Below are 13,506 nucleotides of genomic sequence, written 5' to 3'. Positions count from 1 at the left end.
TTGCAAAAAATTGTAATTCAATCACTTAAGATTGCCAAGGAGATCAATGAGTGCATTGATTGAGGAAGAGATGAAAATGAACTTGATCCGGAGAATTGCAACATCTCCTAAGCCCAATGAACTTCCCATCTCTGATCTTACCCATTCTCTTTAATTTCTGCCATTTACTTTTATGAGCAAATCCCCCATTCCCATTTACAATTCTGCAATTTATTTTCAGTCATTTACTTCCAGTCCTTTAATTCTAGCATTTACTTTTCTGTTATTTACATTCCCGCCATTTTATTTTCTGCAACTCTCAACCTAAATTCTGGATTCGCTCAACTAGAACATTCTTCTACTTAAAGTTGCTTGATCAATCAATCCCTGTGGGATTCGACCTCACTCTATTGTGAGTTTTTACTTGACGACAAATTCGGTACACTTGCCGAAAGGAGATTTGTTGAGAGACAAGTTTTCCGTGCATCAAGTTTATGGCGCCGTTGCCGGGGATTGATTGTGCATCAACAATGATTAAATTGGAAGATCACTAGATTGAGCATTTTTATTTTTGTGAATTTCATTTTCTGTTTGAGTGATTTACTTTTTGTTTTAGTTAAACTTCTTCCCTTCCCCCTCTACTCTTTTGTTTTTCTTTGTTATTTTCAATTCTGTTTGCTAACCCACTAACTGTTTGATATATTGCATCACCCACAACTAACAATAATTCTGACACAAATACTTTCTGCACCTAGCTTTTCTTGCTTGCACTTGATGGTTGTATGACAGGGAGAAGAAGCGGGGCTTCAACTTCCTTCGATTCTGAACCTGAGAGGACCTTCCTTAGATTAAGGAGGGAGGCAAGATGAAAGAAAGTGGTTGGTGCTGAGGAAAAAGAGGAATTCTTTGAACCAAACATGGAAGACAACATGGAAAACCATCATGAAGAAGAAGATCACAACCATGGGGGAGGAGGTAGAGCAAATCATGCTGGGGAGGATAGAAGAGTTTTGGGCTCTTACATCAATCCAAACCCAGGCAATTGTGGAAGTAGCATCCAAAAGCCAACAATCCATGCCAACAACTTTGAACTTAAACCACAGCTCATCACCCTTGTTCAGAACAACTGTTCGTTTGGAGGAGGTGTTCAAGAAGACCCCAATCAACATTTGACCACCTTCCTGAGAATATGTGACACAGTGAAGTCTAATGGTGTTCACCCTGACGCCTATAGACTGCTCTTGTTTCCATTCTCACTTAGGGACAAAGCAGCCAAGTGGCTGGAATCTTTCCCAAGGGAAAGCTTGACAACTTGGGAAGACGTGGTGAACAAATTCTTAGCAAGATTTTAACCTCCTCAACGAATCAATAGGCTGAGAGCTGAGGTCCAAACTTTCAGGCAACAAGATGGTGAGACTCTATATGAAGCATGGGAGAGGTTCAAGGACTTAACAAGGAGGTGTCCACCTGACATGTTCAACGAATGGGTGCAGCTGCACATTTTCTATGAAGGGCTCTCTATGAGTCAAAGAAGGCCGTAGACCATTCATCCGGAGGATCTTTAAACAAGAAGAAGACTATTGAGGAAGCCATAGATGTTATTGAAACAGTAGCAGAGAACGACTACTTCTATGCTTCCGAAAGAGGGAACACAAGAGGAGTAATGGAGCTAAACAATGTAGATGCTCTGTTGGCCCATTACCCAGCAGCTGGCTGACCTCACCAAGAAGATGGAGATGAACCAAGTAGCAGCAATCTCCACTTCATCAACAACCCAAGAAGGAGTGAATGAAGAAGCAGAGGGGAGTCAGGAGCAAGCCAACTACATTGGGAATTCACCAAGGAAAAACTATGATCCATACTCCAAGACCTACAACCCTGGATGGAGAAACCACCCAAACTTTGGGTGGGGAAGTGAGCAAGATCAAAACCAAGACCAGAGACGTTACAACTCCAACAACAATGCAGCTCACCAGCAATTCACACAGAGGACATCTCAACACCCCCACAACAACACTTCTCCACACACCTATCAAAACCAAAATAGCACATCTGCTCCGAATCACCCATCAATTGATGACAAGCTCTCTAAGATTGAAGCCTTACTTGAAGGAATATGCCAAGAGATTCAAGAAAATAAGGTGTTCAAAGAGGAGGTGCGAGCCAATATTAAGCACCAGGGAGAGACCATCAGGAAGCTGGAATTCCAAGTGGGATATTTAGCTGAGAAGATTCCCAAACCTACTGATAGCTTCCCAAGTGACACGGAGAAAAACCCCAAAGGAGAAGCAAAGAAAGTAAGATGGGAAGATTGCAAAATGGTCACTGCGAGTGATCAAGAGACTAAAGACAACTCAACAAAGGAGGAGGATAGAGATCGCCAAGAACCAGAAATCTCACAACAAGAGCTGCTGAAGCTCTATGCACCCTTCCCTCAACTACTCAATGGTGCTGTGGGAAAGAGAATATGCTCAAGGTTCCTAGACTTGTTTGCATCTCTGCATGTAAACATACCATTCATCAAGGCAATTCAACAAATGGCTGCATTCATCAAGTATATGAAGGAACTTCTTCCCAGGAAAAGCTCACTCAAAGGAGGCCAGACTATAGTGATGAACAAGGAATGTAGTGCCCTTATTCAACCTGAGTTGCCTACAAAAAGAAGAGACCCAGGGAGTTTTCACATCCCTTGTGCCATAGGTGAAACTATGTTCGATAGAGCACTATGTGATTTGGGGGCCAGCATCAACTTACTGCCCTTATCCCTGGTGAAGAGGCTGCAGATCAATGAGATAATGCCCACAGATGTAATCATCAGACTGGCTGACAAAACTCAAAAGCAAGCAATAGGAGTGGTGGAAAATGTGTTGCTAAAGGTTGGGAAATACTTTCTCCCAACAGACTTTGTAATCCTGGACATGGAAGAGAGTCACACTCACCCAATCATATTGGGAAGACCATTCCTAGCTACGGCCAGAGCACTTATCGATGTAGAGAAAGGGGAACTAATATTGAGAATCCATGATGAACGACTCAGCTTCAATGTTTTTAAACTCTCATAAGAAACAGATCAAGAGGACAAGGAACTCAACGCAAATGATAATGAGACACTGAAGGAGGAAACAAGCACTAAAGCACAGCCAGTTCATTCTGAGATCCCCTTAATAGATAAACAAGGAAAACAACAATTGCCACAGCTCAAGGAAAAGTTGGAGGAACCTAAACCTCTAGAGGTAGATGAAGACAGCATCACAACTCCTTGGAAAAAAGAGGTCACCAAGGGGAAGGCAACTTCAAAAGAAACAAAGAAGAAGGTACCAAAGAGGTGGAGGAACAAGAAGATCCCTACGGAAGACTTCTCTCCAGGGGATAGAGTTGTCTCAGCTTACTTCCCAGATATTCCCCCTAATCTCCCTACTGTACCATCTCAGTTACCCAAGGTCTTCACTATCAACAGAGTTCTCTCCTTGGAACATGTGGAGATCATTGATCCAACCAATGGATATAAATCCACAGCAAGAGGGGAGGACTTTAAGCACTACCAACCACCCTGATGAAGGAAAAACGTCAAGCTAGTGACGCTAAAGAAGCGGTTCATGGGAGGCAACCCATGTTTTATATGTTTTCAAAATAATGAATAAATCAATGTTTATGAATTTCAACCCAAACTTGACAAACACTTGGTGCAATCTTTATCATGCAATATATAGTGAAGAACAAGTTTGGTGTTCAAAGCAAACCAAGATGCATGCTAGTCTTGGGAGCTTTGAACAAAACTTTTCATCACATTGTTTCAAACTAAGTTTGGTGTCACCCCATGGTGCCACCAAAATGCATATAAGGACCCACCAATAGTTAGTTAGTTAGTTGGAATTCATAAATAAACAATCAAATCTTTTCTTCCCTTTTATTAATATTAGCCGTAAAATTCATATGGTCATTTTAATATCCTTTCTTACTTTTCTTAGTTTGTCTTTATAGGAAAAGAAAAGGAGCATTAAAAGGGATAGATTGGACAACCAAACAAAGAAGGTTCGGACACCACAAAAGGAGGGGCTACACACTTGTTCTAAAAAGGGAATACATCGGAAAATGTTGCCATGCAACATTGAAAAAAATGGCACCCCTAGAAGACCAAGCAATCCCCATCATAAAGTGATGATCCTTGTCTTCTAGCCATGCATAACCCCAACCGTCCATCAAGTGACCACTTCATCAATCTACACCCTCCATTCTCTCACAACTTCTCTATATAAACGACCCTTGTCCGTACTACCCTTCATTGTCATCACACACCCTTCACCACTCTTCCTTTCGGTACAAGACACCCTCTATCCGATTATAAACATTCCTCCCCTCACTCTCTTCATTGCCATAAAACCCTAAACAACCAAAAGTCTTCACAACCTTACCACCTTCACATATTAACTATCATTCATGGCATCTTCGGGTTCTAAAAGAAGGAAGGGAAAGGAACCCATGGAAGAACACCCATATGATAAAAGGAGATTTAGAAGCATGCATCATGCATTGCAATACGGGTGGATGGTTGATAAGGAAATCATTTATGAGCTGGGATTTCAAGTTACAAAGACTGAGTGCCCCGAAATCACAGAGAAGATAGAAAGGAGAAGATGGGAGCTCCTCACTGACCCGGTCATTAAGGTGAATGCAAATCTCATAAGAGAATTTTATGCAAATGTGGTTCGATATGATAAGAAGGATGAGTCTTACACAAGCTTTGCGAAAGGAAAGACAAAGAGTGGAAGAGAGTCATGAGTCAGTAAGGAAGGCACTTGAGGATTGGAAGCAAGCAAGATTGGCACGGATGCGAGGAAATGCAAGCGGAAACAAGGAGGACAAGCAAGGAAAAGAGCATGGACATCCACAACAGTAAAAAGTGGTGGAGTTCCTTCTTTGTTCCATCTTTCTCTATGTTTTAAATAAGGAAGATCTTGTATGAAATAGAACTTGCTTCCATGTTATGTTTAAACCTTTTTCAATTATGTCTTTTAAGTTTTTGGTATTGAAGAAAGTCTATGTGCACTAGTCTTTATGTCACTGCATCCTTACTTTACTTTCTTGTAAGCTTGTCCCTTTAAATCAAATGAAGAAGAGAATGTTTATGTTTTTAAAAGACCAGAGTAGGGTTCATAATGTGGAAGTGCATTCATGAATCTTTGGGGTAGTCATAAGTTAGCTAAGTTGGTTCAACCACAAGGCTAGGAGGACAACTATCTATCCTGAATACTTGACTTTGGATATATCCATGTGACTAAGTTAATAACAAGATCCTAATAAGAGAAAAGGGAAAGAACAATGGAAGTGAAAAAATAAAAGAAAAAGAGTAAGCAATAAGGCTAGGCACCAATGGTTTGGACCTTGAGACAAGTGTCTGTGGTGCTCCTGTGTGAGGGATCTACTTGGATGAATAAGCTCCCAGGGGTGCTTTATCACTTGGTAACTTGGGTTAACTAACCCGGGATTATCAGCTGAAAATCCATTATCAAGAGTAACCCTCACTACAGAACATTTAGTAACCCAAAGAGGTGCTGGACACCAAGATCTTAAGAAAAGAAAATAAATAAACTATATGCCTGTGGTGTGTATGTATGGGGGAGAGACTTGAGGGAGTAAGTCCTTAGGGGTGCTTCAACACCTAGCACCTTGAACCAACTGGTTCGGGAGTGTTGGCTGAAAGCTTATCTTAAAGAGTTGCCCCCTTACAGAGCACTTAGCCTAAATAACACAAATAACCCTTGAAATAACAATAAAAGGATCAATGAATAAAAGTCTCATGGGATATAAACAAAGTAAGTGTTTAGGGACATGATAAAAGTCTGAAAGCCAGTAATGGAATGAACCTAAGTTGCTATGCATGAAACCACCATAAAATCAGTAACATGACTTCCACAAGAATGACTCATTCCTCTGGATATTCCATTCGTCAATCTCTTGTTCCAGTACTTGCTTAGGGACAAGCAAGCTTTAAGTTTGGTGTTGTGATGCCAGGGCATCTTGGCCAGTTTCACTGACCTTTTCTTTACTGTTTTTAGGGTAGTTTCATGCATTTCTTTAGGAAATAAGCTAGTTTTGGGTAGATATTCACCTACACCTTGATTCAAGCATACATTGTGCATTTTACATTATTTCATGAGGATTTTGCATGAATTTAGTGACAAATTATATGCTGCATTACCCATGACTTGGACTAGAACTTTGATGCACTCTATTGCTTGATTTCAGGACCAAAGGAAGCAAGGAAAGGGAGGTAACTTGCAAAGTTAATGAGAAAAGTGATTGCCAATAACACTCTCAAAGCCATCATTGCCCACGTTAAGAGTCACGTTAACTAAGTTAACGTGAACTCTAACGTGGAGAAGGGAAGTTGAGCCAACGTTAGTGACGCTTAACATTGTCACTAACGTTGGCAAACACTCATGAGTGGCCACGTTAGAGCCCACATTAACCTAGTTAACGTGGCCTCTAACGTTAAAGGGGGAAGAGAAGCCAACGTTAGTGACGTTCAACATTATCACTAACGTTGGCCTAAGGATGCAACACACCACGTTAACTTGGTTAACGTGGGAGCTAACGTAAGAAGTGAGAGTTGTCGATAACGTTAGTGACACTCAATATTGTCACTAACGTTGGAAGCAACCACACAACCCCCCAAGGAGCCACGTTAACTTCCACGTTAACTTAGTTAACGTGGAAGCTAACGATGAGGAATGAATGATGAGCCAACGTTAGTGACACTCAACATTGTCACTAACGTTGGGATGGCTAAGAATGGCCACGTTAGAAGCCACGTTAACCTAGTTAACGTGGACTCTAACGTGAGGTCTAGGGGCACATGGGAACATTAGTGACAATGTTGAGTGTCACTAACGTTCTCGAAGTTTGGCAAGGCCACGTTAGAAGCCACGTTAACCTAGTTAACGTGGGCTTTAACGTGAAGCAAAAAGGGGCACACTGGAACGTTAGTGACAATGTTGAGTGTCACTAACGTTCTCGAAGTTTGGCAAGGCCACGTTAGAAGCCACGTTAACCTAGTTAACATGGGCTCTAACGTGAGGCAAAGGGGTACATTGGAACGTTAGTGAATATGTTAAGTGTCACTAACGTTCTCGAACTTATACTTTCACTAAATGTTAACACCCCTAACGCCCTGAGCTAAAGTCTCTGCCCACTTAGCACTTTCTCTCTGCAAGTAAAGCCAAGCCCAAATGAAGAAAAGAACTGCTTCAAACTCAAGATCCAAAGGCCCAAGACTTGAAGAGCCAACTAGAAGCTGAGAGAAATAGTATATATAGGAGTAGCTTTGAATTGTTAAGGAGTTCTGGAGGCTGGAAAAAGAGAACTACTCTCTGTATTTTACCTTCTCTGCATTTTCTAGTTTTATGATGTATTCTCCATCTTTGTTTTCATTTTCAAGAGCTATGAACAACTAAACCCCTTTCATTGGGTTAGGGAGCTCTGTTGTAATTTGATGGATCAATACTAATTTTCATTATTCTTCTTCTATCTTTTCTCTTGATTTTACATGAAAACTTTTGATCTTCATCCCATTGAGTAGTTATCTTGGAAGAGAAGCTATTCAAACTTGGATCTCTTTTGAACCTTGAAAGAGGAATGAAGAGATCAAGCTAGAAATACTTTCTCATGCTGGACCAAATTGGGTTTGGATGGGTATGTGACTATAACCCTCTCAATACTTGATTTGGGAAATGCATGTGGTATAATCAATGACCATACTTCATCTCTTCTCATGAGCAATTGACCAAGAAATTGGCTATTGATCAAGATTTGAGAGATTGAATTGCAAGAAATTGTAATTCAATCACTTAAGATTGCCAAGGAGATCAATGAGTGCATTGATTGAGGAAGAGATGAAAATGAACTTGATCCGGAGAATTGCAACATCTCCTAAGCCCAATGAACTTCCCATCTCTGATCTTACTCATTCTCTTTAATTTCTGCCATTTACTTTTATGAGCAAATCCCCCATTCCCATTTACAATTCTGCAATTTATTTTCAGTCATTTACTTCCAGTCCTTTAATTCTAGCATTTATTTTTTTGTTATTTACATTCCCGCCATTTTATTTTCTGCAACTCTCAACCTAAATTCTGGATTCGCTCAACTAGAACATTCTTCTAATTAAAGTTGCTTGATCAATCAATCCCTGTGGGATTCGACCTCACTCTATTGTGAGTTTTTACTTGACGACAAATTCGGTACACTTGCCGAAAGGAGATTTGTTGAGAGACAAGTTTTCCGTGCATCAACCACCTCCTCCTCCTCCTCCTCCTCTTCCTCCTTTTTTTTTCATTAGAATTTCTTCTCCTCCTTCCTTTTCCTCCTTCTCCTCCATCATCAGTTATCTCGTTGTTGAAGATTATAAATAATTCAAGTTCAGATTGTCAATTGAACCAGAACAAAATTGATTATTGTTTTGAATCCAATCAAGTGACTGAGTTGTGGTTCGATTCTAGTTAATTTTTTCGTTAGTAGTTAAGTGAATAATGTTTCATCATTGATGGTTTGAATTGAGTGTAATGTAAAAGTTTTGCATTAAAGAAAATATTTTTTTGTATTTGTAGCAAATTTGGGTGTAACACGAAGATATTTGGGTGTAACACGAAGATATTTGAGTGTATTGTTTAAGACTTTTTGGTGTATGTGTGCTGATAAGTTCTGCATAATTTAAAACTCTTCTTCTCCCTCCTCCTTATCTTCTGCTACTTCTTCTTCTTTTTCATCATTATCATCATCATCATCTTCTTTTCTATTTCTTATTCATTTTTTTCTTGTTTTATCTTCTCAAGTTTCTTCTTGTTTTACTCTTTTAACAAGAATAAAAACAAAAAAAATCAAACAAAGAAGAAGAAACATATAATGCTGTAAAATTACTTGGAAGAGGATGAACTTACATTCATTCAACTAAAAGAAAGAAAGAAATAAGGGAAAAAAAAAGAAAAAAATGTAGCATGAGAGGAAATATTTTTTTAGTATTTGTAGCAAATTTGGGTGTAACATGAAGATATTCGAGTGTATTGTTTAAGAATTTTCGGTGTATGTGTGCTGATAAGTTCTGCATAATTCAAAATTTTTCCTCTTCTTTCTCCTCCTCATCTTTTGCTGCTTCTTCTTCTTCATCTTCTTATTTCATATTCTCATAATTCTTCTTGGGAGGAAAAATCAAACAAAGAAGAAAAAATACATAATATTGCAAAATCGATAGAAAGAGGAGGAGGAAAAAAAATACAGCAACAACAACAGTAATAAAAAAACGACGACGAAGATGAAACACGCAAAGAAAAAGGAGGAGAAACGCAAAGAAGAAAGAGAAGAAGAAGGAAGAGGAGGAGGAGGAGGAGGAACGCAGGATACAAAGAGGAACGTGATTTCACACACACGTTATGTAAGTGACTTGTTTGACTTGTATGCTAAAAAGACTTGTATGTGTAGCAGTACTCAATCAGAATTGGTTACATGCTCTGTCTTCATTACAAGAATAATTAATTTTAGCAACAAATATTTAGCGGCAATAATACAATAGCAGCTATTTTTTTATTTAAGTTATATTTTTGTGGCTATTATATATTTGTCATTAATACTATAGATTATAATGGTAATTATTATTATTGCCACTAAAAATATAAGAAAAACTACCTTTAATAAAAAATTTTAGTAGCCATAATACAATGGCTGGTTTTATTTTTATTAAAATATAAGAAAACTACCTTTAGTAAAAAAATTTTAGCGGTCATTGTACTATGGCTGGTATTATTTTTATTAAAATATTTTTTTTATAACAATTAGTCAAAAGAAGAACAAAGACCCACGGACACCCACCTCACCCCCTTTCTCTTACTTTCTGAGAAACCTAACCCTAAACCCAGCCACTATTACCATTCTTCCAGTAGAGGGTGCTGCCGCCAGCGGGGACAGACCGTGGATGCCGTCGCACTCTTCTCATCACCGAACTCTTCTTAGCTTTCATCGTTCCTCTTCTCGTTGCCATCTCATGAAGAAAGCGTTGACCACGTGTTGCCGTCGCGAAGGTTGCTCGGTCGGTCGTCGTGTCTTCGATCTCTCTCTCTCTCTGTGTGTGTGTGTGTGTGTGTGTGTGTGTGTGTGTGTGTGTGTGTGTGTGTGTGTGTGTGTGTGTGTGTGTGTGTGTGTGTGTGTGTGTGTGTGTGTGTGTGTGTGTCCGAGGTCAACATGGCTCTTCGAGCTCTCTGTTGCTCTCTGTCCAAGCTCACTTCCTTCTTCCATCGCCGTCACTTGCCTTCCTCCTTCACCGTCGGTGAGCACTACTGCTTCAATTTAATTTTGCTTGTTTTGTACTTTTGTTAATAATACAGGTTGCTAGGTTTTTTTATTTCTGTTTGAGTTTATTAATTTTTTTTCTTATTTTGAGATACTGAATTTGAAATAATGGTTAAATTGAATGATTCCTCGCCGTCGAATGTTCCTTTATTTTTTTTCTCTTTTAAATTTGGATTTTGGTCTGCACAACCTTGGTTTGAGTCAATATGGTTAATTTTTTTATTATGAAATTGTTAACAGCGACAATGGTGAGGGTTAGTACCTTGAATGATTCTCTCAAGAGCATGTACAATGCCGAAAAGCGAGGGAAGCACCAGGTCTATGATTAGGCCATCATCAAAATTGATTATTAAGTTCCTTTTGGTGATGTAGAAGCATGGTATTTCCAAATCTTCTTCACCTCCTTAATTTAAGTCTTTTTTACCACTATTGGATTCTTAATCCACGATTCTTACTCTTGTCCCTGATGCATGCACCTCATTTTTTTTGTTTACTGTTGGATGGAAAATTTAGTTGATAACGAAGGAGATGTAAATGATCGTTGCGAAACAATGAAGAAGGTGAGGAATAAGATCGGCAAGTATGAGGTTGGTAGAACCATCGGCGAAGGTACATTTGCCAAGGTCAAATTCGCTAAGAACACCGACACCGGAGACAGCGTTGCCATTAAGGTCATGGCTAAATCCATCATTCTCAAGCATAGATTGGTTGAACAGGTCAACCTTACGCTTTAGTCTTCTTTGTTTACTTATCTTCCCAATTATTGTTAATTGTTCTTTTGATTCCTTTTGTTTTAAGTCAAGCTTGGTTTTTCATTTAGCTTGAATTTATATAAGCTAGGTTACCGATGAAGCTAAATGATTTAGGGTTACCAATGCTACTAGGGTGACGTAAATCAACATTACACATAGTGTTGCTACAAACTCTTAGTTTAGCTAAGAGATGGCAGTAAATTTTGCAGTGTATGAGGATGTGCATTGTAATGCTTGTGTGTAAATGTGTTGATAATGTTTTTATCCTCCGTAAAACCTGCACAGTATTCTCTCTTGATTATGCTACTTTTCAGTGGGATTTACATTGCATGCAGTCAAAGACATTTTGTTTCTTCTATTTGTATGCTGGACTTTTCATTTTTGGCTGAATAATCATGTAGCTTGTTATACTAAATTGTTATTTTGATTCTTTCTCCCTTATGCCATGCATTTTCTAACTTGAATCGTGTAACAAATTAAAAGAGAGATATCCATTATGAAAATTGTCAGACATCCAAATATAGTTAGGTTGCATGAGGTATGTATAATATGCTAATACATGACAAATTTCATTGTATTTCTTTATCTTATTATATTTCTAAAGCTTCTTATATTTTAGGTTTCGACCAGCAAGACCAAGATCTACATAATTCTTGAGTTCGTAATGGGAGGAAAATTATATGATAAAATTGTAAGAATTCATATGCTATTTGTCTATCGGATATGTTGGAGATTGGTTCTGCTATACTCATCTTGAAAATTAGCTTGACATGTCAAAGTTTTGTGCTTGATATGTATATGGTTACACCCTTTCTGGATCTGTAGGCTCAACAGAATAAGCTTTCTGAAAATGATTCTAGGCACTACTTTCAACAACTTATAGATGTTGTTGCTCATTGTCACAAGAAGGGTGTGTATCACAGAGACTTCAAGGTGAAAGATAATATATTACAGATGAAGTTAACTATAATCTTGATGTAATTTTTGTTGGCCTTATTATGTTTTGATCATGATGAAGTTGTTTTCTTTCTAATTATAGCCTGAAAACCTTCTTGATGCATTCGAAAACTTGAAAGTCTCTGACTTTCGATTGAGTGCATTGATAAAGTAGATAAGAAAGTACTCTATTTGTGAAATGGAGATGAAAGAAATGATTTTTTGTACATTAAAAATAAGCAGAGTCATTTTATTGTATTGGCGTATGAATGTGCTTTATCTTTGGAAAATGTTTGGAGATGGCAAATTTGACTCTTGCATTTTTTTTTCAAGGGTGTTGATGTTCTCCACACGACATGTGGGACCCCAAATTATGTTGCACCTGAGGTAAAGTAAAGTATGCAGTTCTAATCTGTTATATATATTATCTCGATCATTTGCTTGTTTTCCTTGAGGTATAGTTTTAGTTATGTTATGGGAAAATAAGTCTATAGTTTGATGCCCTAATAGCTGTTATTAGTAAACCCATTACCTTAGGACTAAAGTCATTCTTAGCTTGGTTCAGTATTTCAGAGTATATTTTATTTGGTGCTCGAGTTTCTTATGAAGTGATCTTTTGTAGGTGCTAGGCAATCAAGGTTATGATGGTGCAGCAGCTGATGTTTGGTCATGTGGAGTCATCCTGTATGTTTTGATGGCTAGATATCTTCTTTTTGAGGAGGCTGACCTTCCTGCACTGTACAACAGAGTATTTTTCCTCTGCCTCTCCTTAGCTTGAAGTGGAGACCTCAAAGAGCTAGTCAGAATAGGCAAAATGTGTTGTGAGTGTCATGGAAAATAACAGTTAAAAATAACCTTATGTTGTAACAATAAACAATATCAGAAGGCATACTGTCAACAATTATTTAAAACTACTAGGAGCATGTAGTGCTATAGATTAATAAGTAATAACTACTGCTTATAAAATACTCATTTACTTTTAATCATTAGCTATGTGCCAATCATTGATGTAACATAAACTTGTAGTATTTGTATTGTTTAAATTTTTATTATGCTTTATTACTTTTCAAGAGAAATTTGTATATAAATATTTTTAATTTAATAAAATATTTTATTTTATAGTAATTAATTTTAGTATATTTATATTACGTACAATAAAAATAATTTGAAATTTTAGAAAAAGGATAGGTTGTTATTTCTAAAAGAGTGAGTATAATTAAAAGAGACTTAAGATTTTAACAGCAATAGTAATGGCAACTAAAAGTGAATATTAAAATTTTAGAATTATTTAGTGGCTATATAAATTGCCGGTAAAATGGATTTTGGCGGCAATAGTAATGACCACTAAAAGTGAATAACATTGCAATCTTAGAATTACTTTTGGTAGCTATATAAATTGCCAAGAAAATGACCGCTAAAAGTTATATACTTTTTGCAGCCATTAAAAAGGTCTTTACCGGCAAATGTTATAATTGCCAGTAAAACCTTTTAGTGACAAAGT

General features: G+C 37.8%; 1 protein-coding gene and 1 non-coding gene across 2 annotated transcripts; one reads left to right on the top strand and one right to left on the bottom strand.

Moving 5' to 3' along the window:
• Positions 1-1,349: 1,349 nt before the first annotated feature.
• LOC148562363 (small nucleolar RNA R71) lies at positions 1,350-1,453 on the bottom strand. The gene has a single exon (XR_015886584.1). It is a non-coding gene; the product is annotated as a small nucleolar RNA R71 (small nucleolar RNA).
• A 9,415-nt stretch (positions 1,454-10,868) lies between these two features.
• On the top strand, positions 10,869-12,783 carry LOC107647128 (CBL-interacting serine/threonine-protein kinase 24-like). Its single transcript, XM_088490866.1, has 7 exons — positions 10,869-11,028; positions 11,540-11,607; positions 11,689-11,760; positions 11,895-12,002; positions 12,109-12,175; positions 12,334-12,392; positions 12,628-12,783. Exons 1-7 carry the CDS (start codon positions 10,869-10,871, stop codon positions 12,781-12,783), a joined length of 690 nt encoding a protein of 229 aa, XP_088346992.1.
• Positions 12,784-13,506: the final 723 nt, after the last annotated feature.

Source organism: Arachis ipaensis, chromosome B6, assembly GCF_059453495.1.
Source record: "Arachis ipaensis isolate K30076 ecotype BB chromosome B6, ASM5945349v1, whole genome shotgun sequence".
In the NCBI taxonomy this organism is placed as follows: Eukaryota; Viridiplantae; Streptophyta; class Magnoliopsida; order Fabales; family Fabaceae; genus Arachis; species Arachis ipaensis.
The sequence above is the reverse complement of the archived record's forward strand: the minus strand, read 5'-3'. Positions and strand labels throughout refer to the sequence as shown.